Source organism: Eublepharis macularius, chromosome 5, assembly GCF_028583425.1.
Source record: "Eublepharis macularius isolate TG4126 chromosome 5, MPM_Emac_v1.0, whole genome shotgun sequence".
Classification (NCBI taxonomy): Eukaryota; Metazoa; Chordata; class Lepidosauria; order Squamata; family Eublepharidae; genus Eublepharis; species Eublepharis macularius.
Genome location: NC_072794.1, coordinates 1,560,808 through 1,584,826, shown reverse-complemented (window position 1 = coordinate 1,584,826; position 24,019 = coordinate 1,560,808). Strand labels below are relative to the sequence as shown.

Genomic DNA, 24,019 nt, shown 5'->3' with positions numbered 1-24,019 from the left:
TTCCCTCAAGGGCTGAAGTGGTCATGGGAGCGTCTGCGGAATCCCCAAAGAAAATGGCAGGCAGGGCAAGGGGGCCTCGGAAGGAGGCTGAGATGCCACAGCCAGGCCACAACAAACCGCCGTGGACAGTTAATACTTTCTGGTTTTCAAGTGCAGACACCCAAATGCAAGAGGCAGAGCTCTCGTTAAAGGCAGCCCCCCCCGCCCCCGCTTCTGTTCACCTTTAAGGTAAGAGATACGCCCCAAACCTTGGTGACTTAAGCAAGCACGTTTCTGTTTTTTGTTGTTGCTATTTTGGTTCTGTGAATGGAGCAACCTAGCCTGAATTCACCATGGATGGGTTACAACTGGTGGCTGCTACCCTGGCTGGTCAGCACTGTAGCCTTAACCCTGCTCTACAATGTAAGTCAGTAAACATGAATCCAAATGGAGAGGATATACCCCAAAGAAACAATGCCATTTAAAGGCATGCTTAGGTTGGGGGGGGGGGTGTCCAGTCAACAAATGGGACATGGATCGGGGGAGAGAGACCATCCCCTTTGCTACTGTGAATCTCAGTGCAGAGTTGGGGTTATCATAACCTCACTGAGCCACTGCTCTGGGGCATCCGAACTGTTATAAACTTGGGCTAGAAGTGGTCTGCTAGAGGTACAGTTTCCTCTGGTGCAAGGAACCATCCTCTGGTATAAAGAGAAGGCACCACAAGAAACGCTGCTGCAAGATCCGTCTCTTGTATCTTCATGCTGCACTGGGCAGTTTTCGTTTCACTTCCATTATCAATACTCTCCCTGGTCCGCTGTATGATGGGGGCATACCCTCCCCCTACTCTATTTGACACTGCAGCTGCCTACTGTGCAACGTATTTCTCTGCTACTTTTAATGGTATGCTTACCAAACAAGCTAACTTCAGGGCATAATGGTTGCCTTGCATATAGAGAAGAACTTGTTTTTCAGATGTATAATAAAGGATTTTGGAGGAAGAAAAAAAATCTTTCTCTGTACTCTCACTGGGCATTCTGAATAGTCTGATGAATTTTTTTCGTTTATTTGTTTTTGGTGTATCTGCAACTGATGAATTACCAGAATGGAAGACATCTAAAGATCGTCCTCCAAAGTTCGAAGGCAGGTTTCTCTACAGATCAACCGACCATGCAGCTTCTCAGTGCCTGGTTGTAGCACAATCTAAATAAGCCAGAGTGGACTGGACTGGAAAGAGAGTCACTTGCAAAGAAAATAGCTCCAGGAATTGAGTTGGCCACAGGCTACAAGTGGCACAATTCCTTCCCAATGCCAAATCAGTGTCAATATATGCATCAGCAAATTTATACGGCATGGGTTCCCTCTTGGCCTGCCCCATATTGGAGGTGGGAGATCAAATTTTTTTAGAACTCCCTCTATTTTGCAAAAGAACTCCCGGCATGTAGAAAACCAGCTCCACAGGAGAAAGGTTCTAACCTAGCTCTGTGCATGATACATTAGCTGCTCCCCCCATCTCTCCTGGCATGGGCTAATGCTGAAAGACACTATTCCTGTTTGAAGAAGAAGGTACATATGCTGAGTTCTCAGAGCTTCAGCATAATATTAAGACAGATTGGGGGGGGGGATCTTTGGAGCACACATCCTGTCTCTCATTGTGGCAATCCAATGCAAGCTCTCTTAAGGATGGCATTGCAACCTTTGCCGGCTGAACTCTGGAGGTGAAGCAAAGTGTGTGTGTGTGTGTGTGTGTGTGTGTGTGTGTGTGTGTACACACACACACACACACACTGGCAGTGCCTTCTCTTTTGCTGAGCGACAAACTACTTTAGATTATAGCCAAGGTTTCAAAAGGAGCCATTTGGCCACTAAGGAAACGCTTCTGTCCGTGGCACATACTTGAACCTTACAGGCAAGGAAAAGGAGTTGTGTTTGTATGCGGGGGGGGGGGCAGTACCCAGGGTTTCAGCACTGAAATCTCAGCTTAAGGGAAAGAGAAGCAAAGAGAAGAAGGAGAAAAAAGGAGAAAAGAGAAGAAAGAAAGGAGCGGAGAGGAGAGAAGAGAAAATAATGAGACAGGTAACTGTCAACGCTGCACTGGATTTCTCAAAAAAAAAAAATTAAAATCACACAGCTCTAATACCTGCCCACTAGGAATGCTGCCCACTGTGTTTATTGTGGTATCGTGCAGTCACTAATTAAGCCGAGGAGGAGAGATTTGGGAACACCTAAACACACACATTCCCAGTGAATCGAGTTTGTCTGAAGTGAAGATAGACCTGTCTGGGTTACCAGGCATACAAAGGAATGAAGAACAAAGCTGAAAAAAACGAAGCTGGGAGATGGGAGTGTGGATGTGTGACCCCCTCTGCCCTTGGGAGTTGGCACTGCATTCCTTTAGGAGACAGGAACTTTGGGCCTGGCTGGGTGGGGGCATCAGCCTGGGATCCAGGGAGTCGCCTGGGGAATCTCCCCTGGGGATACCTGCAATGGCTGCAAGCAGCGATGGCCCTGTTGGATGGCCCGGCCCGTTCCGCAGGCTGTTTCCTGTCAGGTATACCCTGCATATCAAGGCCACAGGGATGAACACTGAAGCAAGCACCCATGGCCATCCTTGCAAGGGTGGTGGGAGGACGGCTGTCCGAGTCTCCCTCTCATTTGTTTCTGCAAAGCACGGAAAGCCTGCTGTCTGGTGGATTTTGCCACAAACTTGCTGATGTGCCACAAGTTTGGCTGGCTCAGCTTTCTTCTCTAGTTGGCAACGCCCAAGACGATGAAAACTGGAGGCAAAGAGAGACTGTGTAGAGACTTGTCTCTTTCCTTTTTAAAAACGGTATCCTTCATGGGAAGAGGCATTTTGCACACAGCTTGAAAGACAACTGCTCTCAGACAGAGTTCTTAAAAGTGGCTTCCTCCCTCTGAAGGGAAGGGCACTTTGCATAAGCTCAGAGGCGTTCAGCCTACGGAGCTAAATGTTGGCAAGCCAAATAGCCACAGCGTAGAGCAGCAGCCTGGAAGGGCAGCTCAGGGAGTCTCCGGTTCACGAACTCCGGCACCTGCTGGGCTAAGCCTGGGCTGCCGTCACTCAGTCAGTCCCCTTCCGCTTGCATACATTTTATTATACAAAACTCTTAAAAACAACATCCTTCAGTCAGAACTAAAGCTGGACTGGAAGAGGAAGGGGAGAAAGCACCAGCAGGGAATACTTCACAAAATACGTTGCGCTCAGGCTGGCTCGGGACAAAATACAAACAAACCAGGATTTGAAGGTGGGCCAAGTTTTGCTTGCCTGCAAGCCCTAATGAATGATGACCATTTTGCTCTGTTCGGAGTCCAACCTCAGGGCAGTTCAGGTGACTTCAGGATCCCAAGGTTTTGTTATAAAACATTCAGGGGTAATTATTTTAGGTTCAGAGATGCTTTAATAACTGACCTTATTTTAAAAAATTCCTAGGGATGGAGATCCACATTTATATTAGCACATAAGAGTACAGAATTAAGGCATTGATAAGAATAACAGGCTTCTGGAATAAAGGTGCAAATCTTTTGCATGTAATTCTCACGTATGTTTATGGATGCAAATAGAGTTGCCAACCTCCAGGTGGTGACTGGAGACCTCCCAGAATTACAACTGATCTCCAGCTCATAGGGATCAGTTGCCCTGGAGAAAATGGCTGTTTTAGAGGGTGGCATTATATACCCCATTGAGGCTCCCCCCCCACCCCCACTCTTCAGGCTCCACCACTAAAATCTCCAGGAATCCCCAACTTGGAGCTGGTAACCCTAGGTGCAAATCTTTTGCATGTAGTGTTTATAGGCAGAACACAGGTTCTATGTCCATGCTACTACTGATAAATATGGAACCAGCATAGTCGGGTGCAATTAATCCACATTTAAAAGGTCTTCCTACTGCATAATTCCAATCATCTTAATTCCCTTTTTATTACCCCCTGAATTTTTCTGTCCCCTTTAGATTTAGTTTGATACCACCTAAGGGTCCACTTCCTAAATGTCTCGTGTTAGCCCTCCCCCCAGCCTGCTTCCTTGGACAGGAATTAGAACTGTGTGAATCTGTTCCTCTGAGTTGGAGGTAACTGGATGGCCCACAAGGTCAGGCAGGAGGCAGATCTGGAACGTGTGGAGGGGGGGAGCAGGAACACTGGCTTTTCTTCCACAATGCATTTGGAATAAAATTACAGCACAGCATAACCAATCAAAATAAAAAAAACAGAGAGGAACCAAAAAAAAAAAGAGAGAAACAAAAAGCAAAAAATTAAATTTAAAATCTTAAAAAGGAGTGAATTAACAAAAAAAAAATTCCACTGGGGGAAAAACACATTGTTCATTTAAAATCATATATATATAAATATATACACGCACGCACATAAATTTGAAAATAATAATAATAAATTTTAAAAGGACCAGCATGCACAAATTGCCATTAACATTCTCCTATCATGCATCAGGCCCAAATGTCCATACGGCAAGGTAACCATGACGACAGAAAGGTGCACACAACGCAGTAAACATTACCCAAGGATGCAGAGAGAGGCCCACAATGCAACTCAACTCATCTCCGGCGAGACCCGAGAACGAGCAGGTCTCGCTTTTTATATATATATATCGAGATTTCTTGCTTTCTTTCTCTCTCTTTTTTTTAAAATTATAGTTGTCATTTTTTAAAAATTATATATATATTTTTTCTCTCTTAAGAAATGTAAAAATGTGGGTAAAGGAAGTTAAAAAGAAAAAAAACCACACCAACCTTCTCGTAGCTCTGAGGGATGTTAAAGGGGTTTGATGCAGAACACAATGACATGAGGAGAAGAGAGAAAAATAGGGAAACACAGAGAGAGTAAAAAAAGGCCTTCACGCTGGCAGCTGCAAATTGATTTGCTTTCTTTTTTCTGTGTTTTAACTAAAAAAAAAAAGCTTAAAAAAATCTCAGAATGTCCCTTTTTTCTTTCCTTCCCGTTCTTCCCTGTCCATCAGGGCTGCCGAGAGGAGCCCCCACCCTGGGCAGCATTTTGGCAAGGGTCCCGGCCTCAGGGGGAGGGGCTCCCACACCTTGCTTAATAGAGGGGTCAACGCTGTACCCTGCTGATTTATCTGGGCAAGGGGGAGGGTCCCCTGCCCACAAGCCCCCTGAGGCCCCCTTCAGCAGCCCTGTGACCCACCCTCAGTCCAGCCTCCAAATCTCACGAGCGCTCGTGGCTCTGCTACTGAAGAGTACAACCACTGCACCCCCAAACGGCGATGGGCCACTTTTCCACCTTCATGTTCAGGTCTTTCGCACATTTTAAAACATTTTAAAGTTGAGACCTCCTCAGGTGCAAGAAAACCCTGCAACAACTCAAAGGCATGTCCTCATGGGAACTTCACCAGGACCCCGAGGCAAGGACCTGGTGCCACCCGATTCCAACAGCAGCTACCACAAATCCACGTTTCCCCGTAGATGAGGTGAGGCTCTTCAGAGCTTCGCACACGGCATCCCTAGCATCTCTGGCTCTTTTGGGGGGAGATGCCTTTTTCTAGACTTCTGGCTTGCCTCTAAACCATCCTAAGCATCCATGTGGACATGCCTCAGAGCATCTCTTGCGTCCTCGTTTCTCCCCCCCACCCCCACCACTTCATCCAAACTAATTAAAAAAATACATCCCTGGAACCTACAGATCTTGTGTTTGGTCTGTAAGCTGAAAAGAAACAAACAAAAATGGAAACTCCTTACAAATCCTACCCTAACCCTGAAATTCATTGTAGACACACACACACACACACACACACACACACACACACACACACACACACACACACAAATGTTACGGAATAAACAGTTGAAAAGAAATCAGAAAACTGCAAGCAAGTTTCAGTCTTCAGAGAAAAAATGAAAATAATGCACAAAAACGGCACCCACCCCAAAGGACACGCCCCCATCCCTCCAAAAATTACTTTCAGCACAGCACCATTTCATGGATAGCAACATAAAGGAAAAACAGGAGTGATTAAACACCAAGTCATCCTCCATGGGGATCACCACACAATTCCCGTCTGCCAGAGAAGCGAGACACCATATATAGAACAGAGATCTTTATTTTGAACCCACACGGAAGCTTCATTAAAACACACACATCCCAGAGTTTTGAAAGCGAGATGCGGCTGGCCCAAGAGTCGGTTCTGCACAACTTGTGCAGGTATGTACCTGTGGCTGGGTTTCAGAAGAGATCGCTGCAGATTCCATTTTTAAATGCACTTTGTTCTCTGATTGGGGGGCATGTTAGCAAAGTTCCCATGTCAAGCGGTTGTTCTAAATGGGCGCTGGGCTTGCACTGTATCACTAGGTGCTGACGTGGTCACAACGCAAGCATGCACCCTCATGCAAGGACGGTCAGTCTAGATCCTGGAAGACCTGAGGCCCTTTTTCTTTATGGCTGAGTGGGCCAAACCCATTCCGATTTTGGGGAACAGAACAAACACAATTTACACAAATAAAGCAACCTCGAGCTGGAAAAAATCCACCATGTGAATGACTCTCCCCTGAAAGAAAGAATTGTTCTAAATTGTGGCAGGTAAAAAATTGCAATGACCAATGGAAAGAAGGACGACAAACCCGTTTGGGTCACGGATTCTGTCAACTCAGCCTATGACTCCAGAGTTTTTATTTACTTGACAGAAATACCAGGAAAGGTTTCTGTACATGTTGGATCCCACACTACAGGTTGTCAGGATGGAGGTCAAGACAGACTTTTAATAATGAAAAATACTGTACGTTCCTTTCACATATTTTTGCCATGTGGTTGCATCAACAAAAAGAGCTTTAAAAATTTAGCACAGAAAACAATACATTATTTAAAAGCCTCCCTTCCTCTGTTCACATGACCAAAGCAGGGAACAAAGAGGAACCTATGATTCCATAGCATCAACAAGTGCAGGTGCCCCAGACAGGAAGGGAACGGGAACCATTCTATCGGGGGCTCTCCGTGGTTCCCTCTCTACTTAGTGTTGCGTGGCTGGCCAGGTGCTCGAGCAGCCATCCCCATTTCCCCGTGAAAAACAAAGCGATGTATACAGAGCTCTCAGCAGGCCACAACACATAACTATTATGTTTGTAGATCCAGGAGTTAGCTGAGTTAGTCTGTAGTAGCAAAATAGTAAAGAGTCCAGTGGCACCTTTGAGACTAACCAACTTATTTGTAGCATAAGCTTTCCAAAGCCACAGCTGTCTTCGTCAGATGCATCTGATGAAGAGAGCTATGGCTTTTGAAAGATTATGCTACAAATAAGTGGGTTAGTCTCAAAGGTGCTACAGGACTCTTATGTTTGCTTTCACAATAACATTCGATTTATATACCGCCCTTCAAGACAACACCCACTCAGAGCGGTTTACAAAGTATGTTATGATTATCCCCACAAGAATCACCCTGTGAGGTGGGTGGGGCTGAGAGAGCTCCTAGAAGCTGTGACTGACCCAAGCTGGCTTCAAGTGGAGGAGTGGGGGATCAAACCTGGCTCTCCAGATTAGAGTCCCATGCTCTTAACCACTACACCAAATTGGCTCTACATCAAACATGCCCTGCTCTGTTTTTCTCCCCCAGGGGTGTGTGTGTGTCAAATATTAACCTTGTTCCAAATATTAAGCGAGGATACTTCAACGTATCATACACACCAAATGATTCTTGAATGTACATACACACCAAAATTAGTAAAAAGTTTCTGACGAAAAGGAAAAAAATAGAATCCAATTATTTTGTGAGTGGCTTTAAATGCTGTGCAAAAATCCCCAGACTAAAGGAAAGGCATGTACTATTACATTTCTTGATGGAAAGAGCAAAGAATGACAGTTTTTCCCTTTCAAAATACCCACACAAGGGGGAATGCTTAATAGCAATTTACAAGTATTTTGCAGATTAAAAAAATGCAGACTGCACTCAAATGACCCCTTTGTGACTGGTGAACTTTTTGAAACATTGGGAAACTGTGGGTCAGATCCTAGAGACCCATTCAGCCAGTGCTTTGCTCTGGTGCAAGGAACGTTCCCCGATGTTGGTGGGATTAAATCTAGCATGGTATTGTGATTCAAGTCTAGGGAAACCTGGGTTCGAGTTCCCACTCAGCCACGTATCTCACTATAAATACCTTGAATCAGACCCCCTGCTCCTTTTGTTTAATGGAAAGTGGACTAGCTGTTTACTACAATTTGGGACCAAATTGCAGCATCACATACCACTCCCTCACCTTAGTAGCAATCCCTGCTGCCCGTCCCATACTTCTCAAATGGGTTACACCAACATTCAGCCATGCCAGCATTCTTCACTCTTTCCAGCATTCTAATTTTAATCCCATCTGTCACCCTTTGTAAAAACAGCCAACATAACAGGGGGCATAAGGAGGCCCCTGAGGGATGTGTGTGTGTGTGTGTATGCGCACGCACGCTGGTGGGCAGGAAATGCTTTTATTTCTACTCTTGCACGCCACGGCGCTCCCTACCTCTCACGTATAGGTTTGCGGGTGAAGAATACCGAACCCCGGCACTGTTGCTAGCCACACATTCGTATTTCCCTTGATCGGTCTCTTCGCTGCTTTCTATCTGAAGGCCACCTAGAATGGGAGGAGAAATAAAAAAGGGAGAAGGAGATGGCAGCACATACATTAATTGCAGGAGACTTGGGACACGGAGCGAAGGGTGCACAAATTCTAATTTCGTGGGCAAGGATTATCCCCCCAAACCATAGTTATCACAATGCAGCTGTCGTAATCAAATCTCGGGAGTCCGAAAGCGACTCAACATGCCTCTTCCATCCAGCATGAGGACGAACATTTGCTGCTTAAATAAAAGCTGAGGAAAATGCATTTCCTCCAAACCCAGCTTTTCCATGGAGCCTTCGACACAACCCCTTAGCTGCGATCCCCTTCCCCACCTTAATTTCTTTTCCCCATAACTGCCTCCCCCATTCCTGTGACAAATTTCAGACCTCCTTCCCATCTCCCCACTGCCTCTTCAGCTTCACCGTCTACCTCTTAAGCCCGGTGTGAGATATTCTCTGCTCCCCACCTTGCCCCACAAGACCCGGGGAAGGGGAGCTCCCTGGTCTTCAACCCCTTCAGCTCTCCCACTGCCTGCTCCAGATCTCTGTATGGAGCTTTACCCAGACAGAAGCGGCATCCCAGTTTCCTCGTGGCAGTTTCACGTTTTGCAACTGGCCCTTCCCTACTTGCTAACAGGCTTGTTTCAGACAGAACTGCACGTTTTATTTTTTACTATGGTTAGTTTGTGCAACCAGGATTTGGCTCCCAGTCAACGATTCAGATCCTGGCCTGGCCTGGCAGATGGCGGTTTCATCACTTTCATTCTTTCTTCTGTAAAAACCCCAGCCTGTTTTGCGATGGAAACATTAGGAAACGAGCCAGCGTTTTCACATTCATGCATCACATGAAGTTAAGGATAACTGCCTAATCAACCCATTTCAAACCACTGTTTCAGATCTACCCTAACAGTCTCTGTACACAAGACATCTTACACAGGGGTGCGCAAGTGGCTGTCTTGCTGTGTGGTCTTGTATTCATCACGTGTGCTCTGTCTCCCTGGCAGCGCGGGTGTACCCACAATGGGAGAACAAGCGTAAGGTCTCTCACTTGAGCATCCCTGTGTAAGATGTCTTTGTGTAGAGAGACTCTAAGTAACCATTGTTAGTAGGGTGGCCTACATTCAGATAACCACTCTAACTGCAGTTCATTAAACCAGGGTTAAGGGAGACGTTGTACGTGACATCATAGAAGCTCAGCCAATGGTGAGAGGAAAGCTCTCTGCCTGCATTTAGTCTAAGACATGTTAATGCTGTGTGTGTGTGTGTGTGTGTGTGTGTGTGTGTGCACTGTACCTTAAGGATACAGGTTAACATTTCAGCCAATTGTTAGCTATCAGAGAGCTGCCTTCTGCCAGAGGTGTGCTAGGAGTCTCCAACCCAGGAAATGCAAACATTTTTGAAATTAACTGGAGCAAATGACTGAGCAGCATCCTTTCTCTATGCAAGTGAGGATGCGTAACACAAGCATATGTACTCTGACCTGTTTCTGCCTCTGCAATGGCTGCCTTCAGAAGACATATTTACACTGGATCCTGTGATAATCCCTGCATCTGGCTTAACAACTCTACACGGTCAGACTGTTGCACTTCCCCTTCCACTTTTTTCAAAGCGTGCACGCAATCAGTCTCCCAAGATTTCCAAGCCCAGATCCTCCTAACAGCCAGGCAGGCAGGCAGACAAGACACTCAGCCCAGCAGCCGCTGGACTGCAGCTTTCCACTTAGCTACTACGCCGTATTCACTCTCAAAGGCACTGCCCAAAATTCAGCCAGGAGCGGAATCTCAACCAGCCCCTTCGGACTTTCCGAGCCAGCATGGGTAGAATGAGAGGCACGCAGGACCTCTCCCATACTGTCCTTTTCCCTTCTGTACGAGAAAATACAAAGGCAAGTGCATACATTTTCCCATTCTAAGGCACAGATTTCAGTCCAATCTAATTTTTATCTCCATTGAATTTGAAACATTCTTCAAACAAAAAACGAAAAAGATAGCACTCTAAACCCAGCAATATACTTCAGTCTTCTATAGCGTTTCTGTGAGCTTTAGTTTTTAAAACCACACCACTGACTGCAACCAGGTGGGAACCCGAAAACTCTTCTTCCCCAGAGCTGTTGCGGCTGATATCATCCAGCCACAGGAGGAAAAAAGAAATAATTATATATGTATTGAAAATAAATACAATTGGGGGAGAAAATAAACACAGAAGGGGAACACGAGGCAGGATGTGAAGCCACAAGAGTGAAAAAGATCGACACAAGTCCGGGTTAAAAAAAAAAAATCACACAATGACACAGAACAAGAACTGGTTATAATCAGTATGTGTGCGTGGCATTTTGGTGGGGGAAAGAGGGGTGGAGCGGCCAAAAGTGTGTGAGAGTTTGCGAAGAAGTCTCTTACCTCGGATCGGAGTACCTTCTGGAAGGAAACCAAAAAGGAAAGAAAAACATAAGTGAAAAGGAGGTGGGGGGGAAAGAGGGAGAGTCAGGACTTGCCAGTGGGAGAAAGGAATCCCAAGGAAAGGATGGTTCTCTTTGGCTGCAAATACTCTAAACGCGGTCTTAGTCTTAGGGACTAGCACGGCTGCAAAGCACTTGACCTGAGAGCAGGATAGCCAGCTTCCAGGTGATGGGTGGAGATCACCTGGAATATATCTGATCTCCAGGCAATAGGGATCAGTTCCCCTGGAGAAAACAGCTACTTCGGAATGTGGACTGAATGCTATTATATCCCGCTGAGATCCCTTCCTTCCCCAAGCCCCGCCTGCCTCTGGCTCTGCCCCCCAAATCTCCAGGGGTTTCCCAAACCAGAGGTGGCAACAGAAACCTGATTTTCAGGGGGTGGGCGATTGGTTTGCAGGGCTTCCAGAGAAGATGGGGCACCTCTTTGGCCCTTGAGGACCCACAGGCCAATGAGGGGAACACAGCTTGGCCAGGGTTTGTACATGGGTTTGTAATAAGTGGTGGGAGGGCTGACTCCTGGGTGGGCTGGATAAAAGACCTGCAGAGCCGCCCCCGTTTCCATCAACACCCCAGGCACTGCTTCACTTTGCTACCCAGAAAACTTGCTGATTCTGCTGTTTTGGGATACCACCTTAGGCTCTAGCTGCATGTTACATGCACAACGATGTACTGATATCACCTGACAGAAGGAGAGGGACATCCGGAGCAGAAAAATGGCCGAGGGGGGGGGGGGCGGAAATGTGGTGCTTAAACCTTTGCTTCCTTATCCCTTTTATACTCCTTCTATTTATATTTGGGTGCAGGGATTCCAGACACATATTTGCCAAGTTAAACACACCTGGACCCCTGCAAGAGAAAGCTGAGGAGGCTCTGGGGGGGGGGGGGGAAGGGGGAGATAGATATTAAATATTTTCAGTGGAAAGCTAGGAGGAAAAGGGAAGGAGAAGGAAGCTGCCACTTCAGCTCCCACCATTTCTCTGGTCTTTTGATCAAGGTTTCACGTCCAACCACAGCTGAGTTAAAGCCCTGTCTCGTCTGCTCTGCCCAGCCCCCCCTTGAAAGGAACATACTATATCCTGGTGCTTGTACTGAACTGGGCTGAAAACCACCTTCCTTAGCAAAATGGGAAGAGGTGGGATCCTTTTCCCCACTGGCTTTCAAGAATCGTTGCATATCTTATTCAAGAACTGTATGTTAGGGAAATCTACAAGGCTTTACCCCAATCCAAAAAACAAGAAGCAGCAATGCAGGTTTGCCAATTATTTTGCAGAATTTGTGCAATACTAGAGGGCCAGCATTGTCCAAACATCAGTTTACATGTCCTACTATGGGACTCACCAAAGGACACCACAGACGGCTTGTAGCGGAAGGTAAGGGCGGTGCCAAAGCTACCTTTTTTTCTAGCCTTTCACCACAAGCCAATCCATCAGTTATTTTTCGGTATGCCTTTCCTTCATATACTTCTTTCTTTCCCCATGCAGCATTCAGCGCATCGTTTTCAGGATAAGGGGTAAAACTGGTTATTATTAATTATTAGTTATTGTTAAGTTGGGTGGGTAAAGGACAAATGTTATATGGTTAAAGCTGGTTAAGGATCTAGTTAGGCTCAGCTTCTAGTTAAAGAAAAAGGTTAAAGTCATCTAAAGACAGGTGTTAGCATCTAGTTAAGGTTACTAACTCGTTAAATGTTAATAAAAGCCGGGGTAGTTAGCTTATCGGGGGGGAGACAGTTCAGAAAGAAAAAACAGAGGATAAAAACTGTAAACTTGGGCTAGACTCTGCAAATAGCGGCAGGGCAGTTTTTAAACGAGCGAAAGAGAAGGAACAAGGAAAGGAGAGGAAAAGGAGCAAAGGGTTACAGATTTATTCAGCCTCGAACACGTCCTTCTGTTTCAGAAATCAGAGTGGGGGGAAAATCTGCCATCTGTGATGTCACGCTGCAGCACTCTGGGGGAAGATGGCTGGGGGAAGGGGGGGGGACGGAGAACTCGTGGAACTCTTGAGGGTTGGGTGTGTTAAAAGGCACCCTTTCTACAGTCTACCTGTCCCCTCACCCCAGTTGCTTCCAATAGGAGGCTAATGGGAAACTGTGGTGGCCAGTGCCCTCAGGTCAGAGCTGACTTATGGGGGAGGGTTAAGTAGCTGAATGACAAACATGGAACTGGACTCTGGGGAGGGGAGCCTAATTAAAAAAAATGCCTTTTCACTTGCAAAATCCTTCCAACGTCATGAGAAAATGCATGTACTCTGTTTAAGCGCAATGGCTAGGCGCTGTAGAATGGGGTCGCTAGAACAAATTAAGTGCTTCCAAATCTAGTCCAGATGGATGAGATGCTGTAGTAACTCACAATGCCCTTGCAGAACACCTGGAACACACTCGAAATGACATCTAGAGAGAGAAGGATGTAGAAATGGTAGTGTCTCTTTAAAAGGGCAATTAGATTTTTTTACTCCCTGATATCCAAGGGGTCAGGCTGTGGTCTGTACACATCAGAAACCCAGTTTTTAGGCCTTCAACTTAACAGTACACTGGAGCTACAAAGCTGATTGGTTTAGGCAGGGCTTTTTTCTGGGAAAAGAGGTGGTGGAACTCAGTGGTGGGACTCAGGACCACACAATGACATCACTTTGGGTCAGCTGGAACAAGGGGGGAGTTTTTTAAAGTTTAAATCGCCCTCGTCGAAAATGGTCACATGGCCGGTGGCCCCGCCCCCTGATCTCCAGACAGAGGGGAGTTTAGATTGCCCTCCGCACTGCTGCCACAGAGGGCAATCTAAACTCCCCTCTGCCTGGAGATCAGGGGGCGGGGCCACTGGCCATGTGACCATTTTCAAGAGGTGCCGGAACTCCGTTCCACTGCGTTCCAGCTGAAAAAAAGCCCTGGTTTTAGGCACCCAGTCTAGGGGAAATCCTAAATTAATCAAATCCAAATTCTGAGCCATTCTGGTATTAATGTGGCACTAGGCGTAAGATGCATACAGGCTAAGCCAAGCGCCTGTGCATCATTCATGTTCAGATTTTAAAAACAAAAGGATTCACATTGAACAGAATACTTCCAGAAGGGTTACAGCATTTAGTCTGTGGTAGCAAAACTAAACAAGAGTATTGCAGCACCTTAAAGGCACCATCTCATGCGCTTGTTCAAGTGCCCATGGAAGTTTCTGTTAGAGTAAAAATAATAATAATAGAACTTTCTACTCCTTACGTAATGGCAAATCTGAAGGGGGCTACAATGAAGCACATGACCCCCAGTTTGTTTTGAGTGGGGAGAATGGCAGGAAGGGAAAGTTGAAGTGGAACTTTCCAAACCGTGGCCAGAAAAGAGGGCAAAGCACAGGAGAAAGGCACAGATGGTAGATTTTCCAGTGTTGGAATTTCACACCTAAGAAGAGTTTAGGATCCCGTTTTCTGAGAAGTGGGAGGAGGAAAGAATGGCAGCAGGGAAGAGATGTTAACTCTAAGCTCCTGATGCGCTTCCCACATAGAAACTGAGATCAAATTTAGCATACCACACGGCCTGAGATCTCAAGTTCCCTGCTCTCGGTGCCAATGCTATTCTCCAGCCAGTGGCTGGCCTTTCCACAGTCCAAGCCTGCTAAAAACAGGTAGGTTCTTTTGGAACAACAGTCGGCCCACCTAGCATGAAGGTAGGGGGCCAGTGATGCTGGGCATCTCTGGCATGGTATATATCATTTGTACTGAAAACTGCCCATCAATGACCTACTGGAGTCTTGTTGAGCATTACCCACTGTTTCCCAGCCTCTGTCTCACACACAATTTTGGAAAAAACACTTCCTTGAGGATCAAAATTGCATGTATTTAAATACATGCACCAGAGCTCTCTGCAGAGGAAACAGCCTGTAGTAGAACTCATGTTTCTGCACGGGACGAACCCAGGTCCAGTCCCTGGTCTGTCCAATTAAGTAAGGGCTTTCATTGAAAAAGGCCTCCGCTTGAAGATGCCACTAGAGAGGAGAGAGCACGGAGCCAGCTCAACAACTGGTGACATCCAGTTTTTTAAAAACTTTCAAGGCTGAGCCCCTCAACTCTCCACCTTCTTCCAGGGCATCTGGAAAGGCTCTCCCAGTTGTTTCCTTCCCTGGTGGCTGCTGTAACACAAGTCAGGACAGCAACCAAAGTTCTGAACCCTGGCCTCAGAGAAAGCCCCCACCCCCACCAAGAACATGACCACCACATCACCCGCACTAGCCAGATCTCATCCATTCCAATTTCTAACAAGCCACTCTAAGATGTGAAATTCCAAGATCCGACTGAGTTTGCGCTCCAAATTTAGGGTATCAAGGTTTTTTTTCTTTTTCTTTCCTTTTGTTTTACAATTAGGGAATTACAAGATGAACTCCCACAAAACCTAAAAAAAAATGTATAGCACAATCAATCCAATGTTAGAATGTTTTGCAATTTATTTTTAAAACTCCTTAGGCAGGTGCAAAATTGGATGTTGTGAAATTCTGACTGCAGTTCTTATTTTGGTAACCTGCAATACCCTGTGGTTAAATACATTAGAACGGGCAAAATATCCCTACTGAGTTAGTAGAAAGAATGAGCGCCATGCCTGTCGGAAAAAGCTGTTAAGAGGGAATTAGTGGAAAGGGTAGGAGGGGGTGGGAGGGGACACATGGGCACCAGCAGGCGGAGAGTTAAATTTTATGTTTGAAGGAATTGACTTATTTAAGTGGAATCCACACTTACCAAAGGTATCTGAGTGTTAAAAATAAAAAGAAAACAGGGAAAAAATAAATTGAAGAGGGTTGTTATAAACCAGTTACTTTCAGAAAATTAAAAGCAAACACAGTACACAGACAAAGACATCATATTTAAAACAAGACCCGAATGTAGGTGAGCTACCTCCCCCCCGCCCCCCATACAAACAAATTCAGATAGCCAAAATAATTTTTCCCCCAGTTAAAACTGGAAGTCATGCTTAACACTGACACCCAAAACTGTTTGCTTGGTCAAGTGTAAAATAAAGAATTACCTACTCACAAACGAGCCTGTGATTCTGCATGAGTTGCTGATCTGAGTGCAGAGATTTATGTACAGATGCAACAGCAGCTCCCTCCAAAGTAGAATTTACTCTGCTAAGTTTCATAATCAGCAACAACTAAATGACACGATCATATCTAAAAACCAAAGAAGGAGCAAAATAGCCTGCCCTCAGCAGAGGCCAAATGGAAAGATGTGAGCCCAGAGCATTGACTCACACAGAGATGCAACAGATGACCTCCTTTGAAGGCAGAAAATGCTGCTGGTTCACACCCGACTCCAGACTCAACAGATTTACTCATCCCAGCAAGATGGCCGATTGGAAGGTGCCAAGGTCAGAAATTTGGGAATCGTCCAGTTAAGATGTAAAAAAATCCAGCTGTGCAACATCTTTGTGGATTCTTATTCCAACTTCTGTGCAAGCAAAAAATCTTCCGTGCCTGTGTGGCATGGCACAGGGAGAGACACTTCCCTTCTGAAATACAAACAGCACATGCTCCCTCTCTCATTTCCCTTCACAGGGCAACCAACTGGGAGGTGCTGGACTCATTTAAGGGCACTCGCTCCCTGTGATTTGAGAAGCATTGCTAAGACTGGCAGGACCTGCAGCCTGCAACATCCCTCGTCCCGTTTCATTCCCCCTCCACAATCTAAACACTTCTGTAGGGGGGAAGGTGCCCACTTAGAGGCTCACACAGGGCTGTTCTCCAGAGCAACGTTGCACGTGGGGCAGTCAGACAAACGGTGAAAGTTCAGCTTTATTCTTTCAAAATGGTGCAGAACAGGAGAAGCGGGACAGGTCGTATTGCCACAATGTGTGGTGAGATGCTGCATTTCCCAATGGTCCCTTTGGTGCAACCATTAAGAGGAAAGGAAACTCTACCGAGAAACAAACATTCATTCTCTCTCTCCGTGAAAGCGAGTCCCAGCGGCTATAAAGGCTACCAAAATCCATCTTGGCTCCTATCCCACACGGGGACTGGTTGGTGTTAGAGAGACCAATTTAATCCAATGCAGGTGACCAAGAGGAAGAATTTCTAGCATTCCAGCCTATGCCCAAGCCCGCTCCAGCGGCACAATTTATTTTTGAGGGCCCACGAATCTCTTGCCCAGATTGTAAGTGGCTGTTTGCAACCAAACGTCTTCATAAATGAATAATATGAATGCAAAAGAAGGGACCCGAGGCACAGAGAAGCTGTCCGCAGCACGTACAAGACGCCCGGCTCAGACCCTGGCACCTCCGGTAACAGGAAGGTCCAGGCAGCAGGAGGTGGGACAGCCCCTGCCCTGCCTGAGATCTTGGAGGGCTAACCTTACGCAGGGCAGACTGCACTGAAGTCACTTTCAGAATTCACAAACATTTCGTTTCCCTTGTATTGGCTTTCTTCCCATCTCCTGTATCACTGGTAGTGGTGTGTGTGTGTGTGGGGGGGCAGCCAATGAAGTTGTTGGGCAGTAGAAGCAGTACTTCTTTGCTCAGACTGTAACTAACTTGTGGAACTCACTACCACAGGGTGTCCACTACTTTACCTGGCTTTTAAAAGAGGGACTAGACAAGTTCATGTAGGACCCCTCAATAGCTGGTCAGCTGTGATGGCAAAATGGAGCCTCCATGTGCAGAGCAGTGTACCTCTGCACACCTGCACACCAAGGGCAACAAGAGGGCCAGGCGTTGGCCTCTGTGCCCTGGTCCGAGGCGTTCCAAAGGCACCTGGTGGGCCCCCTCCATGAAACAGGGTGCTGGATCAGGGGGTCTGATGCAAGCCCAGCCGTTCTTTCATTAGGGTTCACACACATCCCTTTCTGAGGTGAGCCTCTCTCAATTTCTGCCTCCCCAGGACCAAAATGACACACCAATTCAGGGTAATCTCATTTACTCAAAAATTCAACAGGATTTATTCCCGTGAAAGTGGCCTTCAGATAACTGCTCCATTGGGGCTCCGGGCAAAGATTAAAACACTCCCCCCCCACAAAAAAAAAAAACGCCCCCCCAAGTAGGCCTGCCATGATTGAATGGCTGGCTTTATTCAAGTGGCTGGATTTAGTTAAATCCAGCACAAAATACCTAGAAGTGAGAAACAAGAAGTGATTGCCTTTGGCCAGCAGCAAAGGCTTTCTTGGCGTTTCCTGCCAGAGGGAGCAAGTGGGTGGCCAATTAGGCAGTTGTCATACTTCCCCCAAACCAAAGCTGTCAATGGTGGGGGCGTCACCTGCCCCACAGGCTCACTTCTAAAGGGGTCTTTCCTGCAGAGGGGGTGCACTGGCAGCTCCTATCTTGGCTCCCCCAGAAGGCCTTCTCTGTGGCTTTCTTAAGAATGCCTTCACCCAGGCTTAACCCTGAAGGCTTCTGGATACTTTTGCCAACAGGACAGTTCCCATTAGGGGATCAGTGTGTATTAAGTGCAGAATAAATATACAGCAGAGCACCCATCTGACTGTGCCATCAGAGCCCAGGGCTGTGTGGAGGCCACAACTCTGCGACAGCACACATGGGGCTCCTGAAGATCTCAACTCTCTTTTTAAAATAAAAAGCCAGACTCTAGTCCTGAGGACAGCAAAGCTGCACTTGGAAGCGTACAAGAATCTCAGCAGGAGACGCGTGGTTTGGGGTGGAGCGTCAGTGCCTTTAGCCCCACCTCTGACTAGCAACAAACCAGAATAAGTTACTCAAAAAGGGGGGCAGGGGGAAGACCTGCATAATTACATAAAGAAGTAACACTGCAAAACATTTCTTCATTTGTGTACGGTATAATGGATACAGAAAGATTCATATACGCCCAATGGGGTTTCACCTAATACAGAGCAGATGTTTCTGGTGGGTAGCCGTGTTGGTCTGCAGTTGGACAGTGAGATCCAGGTCCCATCGCACCTTGAAACCAACAAGATTTCCAGGCCATGGGCTTTGAAGAGTCGAAGCTGACTCTCATACCCTGTAAATCTACTGGTCTCTAAGGTTCTTTTGGGCCCAGATCTTGCTCTCGGGCAGAAATGTGTCTTTTCTGAAGTGGTCCTGGCAAACTCACATTTGGGGCACTGACAAGAGAGTCATAATTTCCCCCTGGTTGTTAAAGAAAAAGAAAAAAAGAAAGTGCCAACATTTATTCATGGATTAATTATAAATAACGGACTTTTTTTTTAAAGATGACCTTAATTAATCAGCAAGCAGAATGTATTGTTTTGAATGCAAGCCATAGCCAGCCACCTCCGTCGCAGAAGTGACATTTTCCAAGGGGGATTTCTCTATTCACGTGACTTCAGTTCTGTAGAGGCTTTCTCGCACACCAAAGGGAACACTTCTATGAAAATGTCTTCTGGAACAGGTGCTAAAAACATAGAAATGACACACACGCCCCTTTACAATTCCTTTTTCTCAGATACAAGTTTATCCAGATTTCATAGGACAGACCATCCTGTGTGATTAAATGGCTACACGTTCTTTAATGCAGAGGGAAGCCCTGATAAAAATCACAGGCACTTTAGGGTTTGAGTGAGGGGCACACTGTAGCACAAATCTTACGTAGGACAGGCAAGAGAGGTGTACACTGACGCAGAATGGAAACAACAAAAGGAACAAGGAGCACAAAACAGTGAACAAAAGCAAGACAGCCAAGTGAGGTCGCACCAAACTGAAACACTGGCTGATTCCGCACCCGCTGGATAATGCACTTTCAATGCACTTTATCAATCGTTTTGAGGTGGATTTTTTGTTCCGCACACAAAAAAATCCGTTCCAAATGATCTATAAAGAGGATTGGAAGTGCATTATCCAACGTGTGTGGAATCACTCATCAACTAAAAAGAAGATGAGCAGACAGACGGATGCAACAGTGGAGAGTTTCCACCCACGTGGAGCAGAAGAACATCTGCTCTGAGGACCACGCCTGGTGGACTGCGGCTGTCCAAATCTGTCTCCAGCACAATCAATGGCCTTTGGAGCGGGTTGTGCCCCCTGGCACAAGAAATTCTACCGGCTATGGAGGGCACACGGGACTCTCTCAAGAAATGACCAGGCTTGAGGGGGGAAGTGCTGAGAATTCTCTTAGAGAACACTCCTCGTCCCAAACCAGTTCCACGAAATCCCTGGGAGAGGAGGGTACAAAGGAATGACTGTTCCCCCAGTTTGCATCTGTAGGAGAGATATACTCCCTGTATACCCTGCTCAGGCGTTGATTTGCTCCTCGCTTACTGATATACAGACCAAAGCACCACCCGCTGCACAGAACTTATGTTGCAGAACCAGAATCTTTGAAAAGCATGCTTCTCTCACAGGTCCAACTGGACTGGGCGGATCACAGAGTCTCAGGAGGAGCTCTTTTCAGGTGTTACGTGTTCCCAGAGCCCAACAACTACGCACAGATCCTTCCAGTTGCCACATCCCCTGAAAAGAGGCAAGTTGTGCATTTTGCATGTGTGCACACACAGCTTCAGTTCAGGCAAACTAGAGCCCTGGAAAATCAAATGCTTGGTTTGCACGTACCAAAGCTGCAAAATATGAACACTGCCCTTGTACAGACAACACTGTGGCCACGTGGCTCAGGAAAATGTACGTGCAACTGCCGGGCTCCTGCGAAGCGTGAATGTAATGTCTGAGAACAGCTAAGGAGAGGAGGCGACCTCTGCCTCTGCCACTCCATTCCAGCAGAGGAGCGCATCCTACGGCGGCAGCTTTTGAAGGACAGGCCCACTTCTGGTTCTACTTTGGGCCCTGTACACACAGGAGAGTTAGTAGCATCTCAGCTAGTAATCCGTGCAACCCGGGAGATCCAGTAAACAGACTGCCGCTTTCGCCAAACTGCCAACATGGGAGCAGAAGCTGAGACCATGGCAACAGCCCCAAGAGCGAGTGTGCATGGGGTGGGATCCTGCCCCCTTACCATCCATTCCAGTACAATTAGTTGCTGACCAGCTGGGGCTAGGCTGAAGAAGAATCACCAGCAGCCTTGCAAAACTGCAATTCCCAGCATTTTCTAGGGGCAAGCCACGGCCACGGAATCTAGTTCTGTAGGGTCAGCTATAAGGATGGCAGAGGAAGGAAGAAAAGAGCAGGAAGGAACCTGAGCAGCAAGTGCCTGGCTCGATATAAGCGCCTCTTTCCTTTTCCAGGGCCAGGCTCTGAAACAGCGCACTGCCATGCTGTCTCGGCCATGCACAGCACTGACGGGCTAGTGTCTGTACTTTCAACCAAAACAGCTACAGTCCCCAATCCCTGGAATTGCTTTATAACTTCTTCTTTTTTTTCATTTTTCAAAACAATACCGGGAAAGAAAGAACCTTCACATTTTTTTAAAACGGCAGGTGACACACTGCTGGGCGAAGATGAGTGGCACATTACAGAATGTACACCTGCCATGCTAAAAGCAAAAGGGGGTGGAGGCAGGGCTCACCTGGTGGGTGAAACATCTGCCACGTCACATCAGCCTTAACCCTCGTGTCCAAAATAGCTAAAAAGCCACACAAAAGAGGCCTGATGCTGGCAACGGGAATCGAGGCAGAGGCGGGATGTGGCTGGTTTTGCCTAAGAGACACGGACGGTCAACGGCGAAAGTAACACTCCCATCCCCGGACGCTTGCAGGAACTGCCTCCAAAGAGGGACCTGGGGAGTGCCCAAGGTGGCTTTCGTCAGGCACTCAAGACAGGTGCGCTTCATTAGCTACACATGCAAATCTTCCCGCGGGCTGCAAACGTTCAACCGGACTCTCACTTTACACTGAAGCTTTGCCACTGACCCAATGAGGGGGGGCCGCCTTACCTGATCTCAGTTGCTTTATCCTTCCATTGCTAGCGCTGGGGTGGACGGGCAAGAAATCCTTAAACCACGTGATCTCAGGGTCCGGGTTCCCGCTAGCCGCGCACAGCATGGTCGCCGTTCTTGTCCGTTCCACCACCTTCAGCTGGGGGCCCATGTCGATGTTCGGAAAACCGGGGGGCAGCTGGTCCTCTGTTGACCACACAACCAGGGAAAGGGGGTTAGGAGCGGAACTTTCCCGTGTCATGGTTACTGTGTCTCTACTCTGGAGAGGGCATCTGGTTAAGTCCCAGCTCTGTGCCATTGCCTCTGCCTAACGCCCTGCTGTTCTCCCACCCCAAATCAACCTCCTTGTTCAGCCTAGGCCCTCCCCCCCCCACCTGCAATTCTGCTCACTTGCTTTCATCCACTCCCAGATCCAGCAACCTGTTCTTACCTTTCACCGTCTCTCCACAGCCTCTCCCCCCGCCTTACCTCCCTGCCCCATGTATTCCTGCCTGCGCGAGCTGCACGCCTTCCACTCCTCCACCCCTCACTGCCCAAAGTTCTCCAGGGTTGGAAACCATCGTCTCTCATTCTGCCTGGAACAGCTCTCCAGCACCACCACCCTGTTTCAAAAGGGCCTCGTGCCCTGAGGGTGATTCAGGTGTGAACATAAAAACATCAAGAGCAGCCCTGCTGAATTGGGCCAGTCGTCCACCTACTCCAGCATCCAGTTTCACTCCGGGGCTGGGCAGGCAGGCAGGCCAAAGCAGCAGCCAGAGAGGCAGACCAGGTTCAGGGCTGAAGCATCGGTTGGGGGGGGGGGCTGGTGCTTGAAATCATCATTGCACTTCCCCTCCACCCCCCCCCCACCGATGCCCTTCACACTGCAGCTGCTATGGAATCACTTTGACACTTCTGACACCCTCTTTAAGTAGCAAGGGAGGGGGACTCAAGCCGCTTAACACACATGAGAAGTAGCCAAAAGCAGCTGGTAATATTAAAGGCGGGTGAAGATTAGCAATGGTTATACAAGGATCAGGCTATAGAAGGCAAGTTTCAATTGAGCCTCCCTGTTCAGATGCAGTATAACTTGGAAGACTACCTGCTGGGAACAAGCAACAGGTCAAGGCTCTTGCATTCAGGCCCTGCCTGTGGGCTTGCCAGAGACGTTTGAGTGGCAGATAAAGGGAACAAGCTGCTAGCCCCAGCGGCCCTTTGCCCAGAGGCAGCAACTCGGGTGGTGGGTTGCCAATTAGTGGCATCTTTTTTGCCCCACCCCTCGATGCATGCAGCTTGCTGTGGCGGAACTTCAGTGGGTGCACCAAGCTGGAATTCCGTTCAAAGCTGCTTCTTTTACTAAATAGGCGATGTTTACCAGGTCCTAGGAACACCAGAAGAGCCTTGCTGGATCCTACCAAAGACTCATCTGGTTCAGAATGCCTCCTGCAGAGATCCGTTAAATGTTTCCGGGAAGCGCAAGAGCAGAAACAGTGATGGCCTTCCCTGCAGCTAATCACCTGGCATTCAGGGTAGACTGCCTCTGAACACGGAGGTTCCAGCTACGTCATGGCTGGTGGCATTAAAAAAAAGTATTTATGTAAGGAAAGATCTATGAAAGGCTAAGTTAGTGTCCACAACTCGTAGTAGGGGAGAAGGATTACAGGGACAGTCGAAGCTTCGCCCCTATTCCTCATGCCATTAACGGATATTCAGAAGTTTACAGTCTCTGAATGTGGAGGCTCCATCTAGCCTACTAATCATGAATTTGTTTACATTCTTTTTGAAACTAGCAGCTCTCACTGTACCCTGCACCAGTGAGTTCCAGAAGTTAATTTTGCAGGGTGTGATGAAGAAAGGACTTTCTCTGTCTCCTTTGAAGCAAGCCCAGGGAAGCAGGAGGGATATGAAAGAGCCCTGCCCAAAGCCCTGGAGGGGGGATGCCAACCAGGAAGAAACAAATCCTGAGCCAGGGGCAGGGGTCTGACTCCTCAGAAGGCAGCTTGTTTGTGTGACTTCAGGCCAGCCACACCGTCTCACCTCTACCAACCTCGCAGAGCTGTTGTGAGACTAAAGGGAGGAAGGGAGAACCACACATGATGCCCTGCGCTCCCTGGAGGCAACGTGGGATGAAAACCTTCACAGTGTGAACATGAGCATTAGGGAGATATGAGCAACGAGGAAGTGGCTGAATACCAGCTCAGATCATCGAAGCTCCAAATTTACTCTGATCCGCAGTGGTTCTCAAGCAGACACCTGCCCCTGTGAAC

General features: G+C 47.4%; 1 protein-coding gene across 1 annotated transcript in view; it reads right to left on the bottom strand.

Annotated features, from left to right (window-relative positions):
* The window catches only part of PTPRS (protein tyrosine phosphatase receptor type S), a 251,796-nt gene that overhangs the window by 118,147 nt on the left and 109,630 nt on the right, over nt 1-24,019 (bottom strand). The window contains exons 5-9 of the mRNA XM_054979906.1: nt 21,771-21,959; nt 15,727-15,735; nt 10,955-10,972; nt 8,461-8,571; nt 4,742-4,753 (exon numbers count right to left, since the gene is read on the bottom strand). Of these exons, the coding sequence (XP_054835881.1) occupies nt 4,742-4,753; nt 8,461-8,571; nt 10,955-10,972; nt 15,727-15,735; nt 21,771-21,959 (339 nt within the window). The remainder of the gene's footprint in view (nt 1-4,741; nt 4,754-8,460; nt 8,572-10,954; nt 10,973-15,726; nt 15,736-21,770; nt 21,960-24,019) is intronic.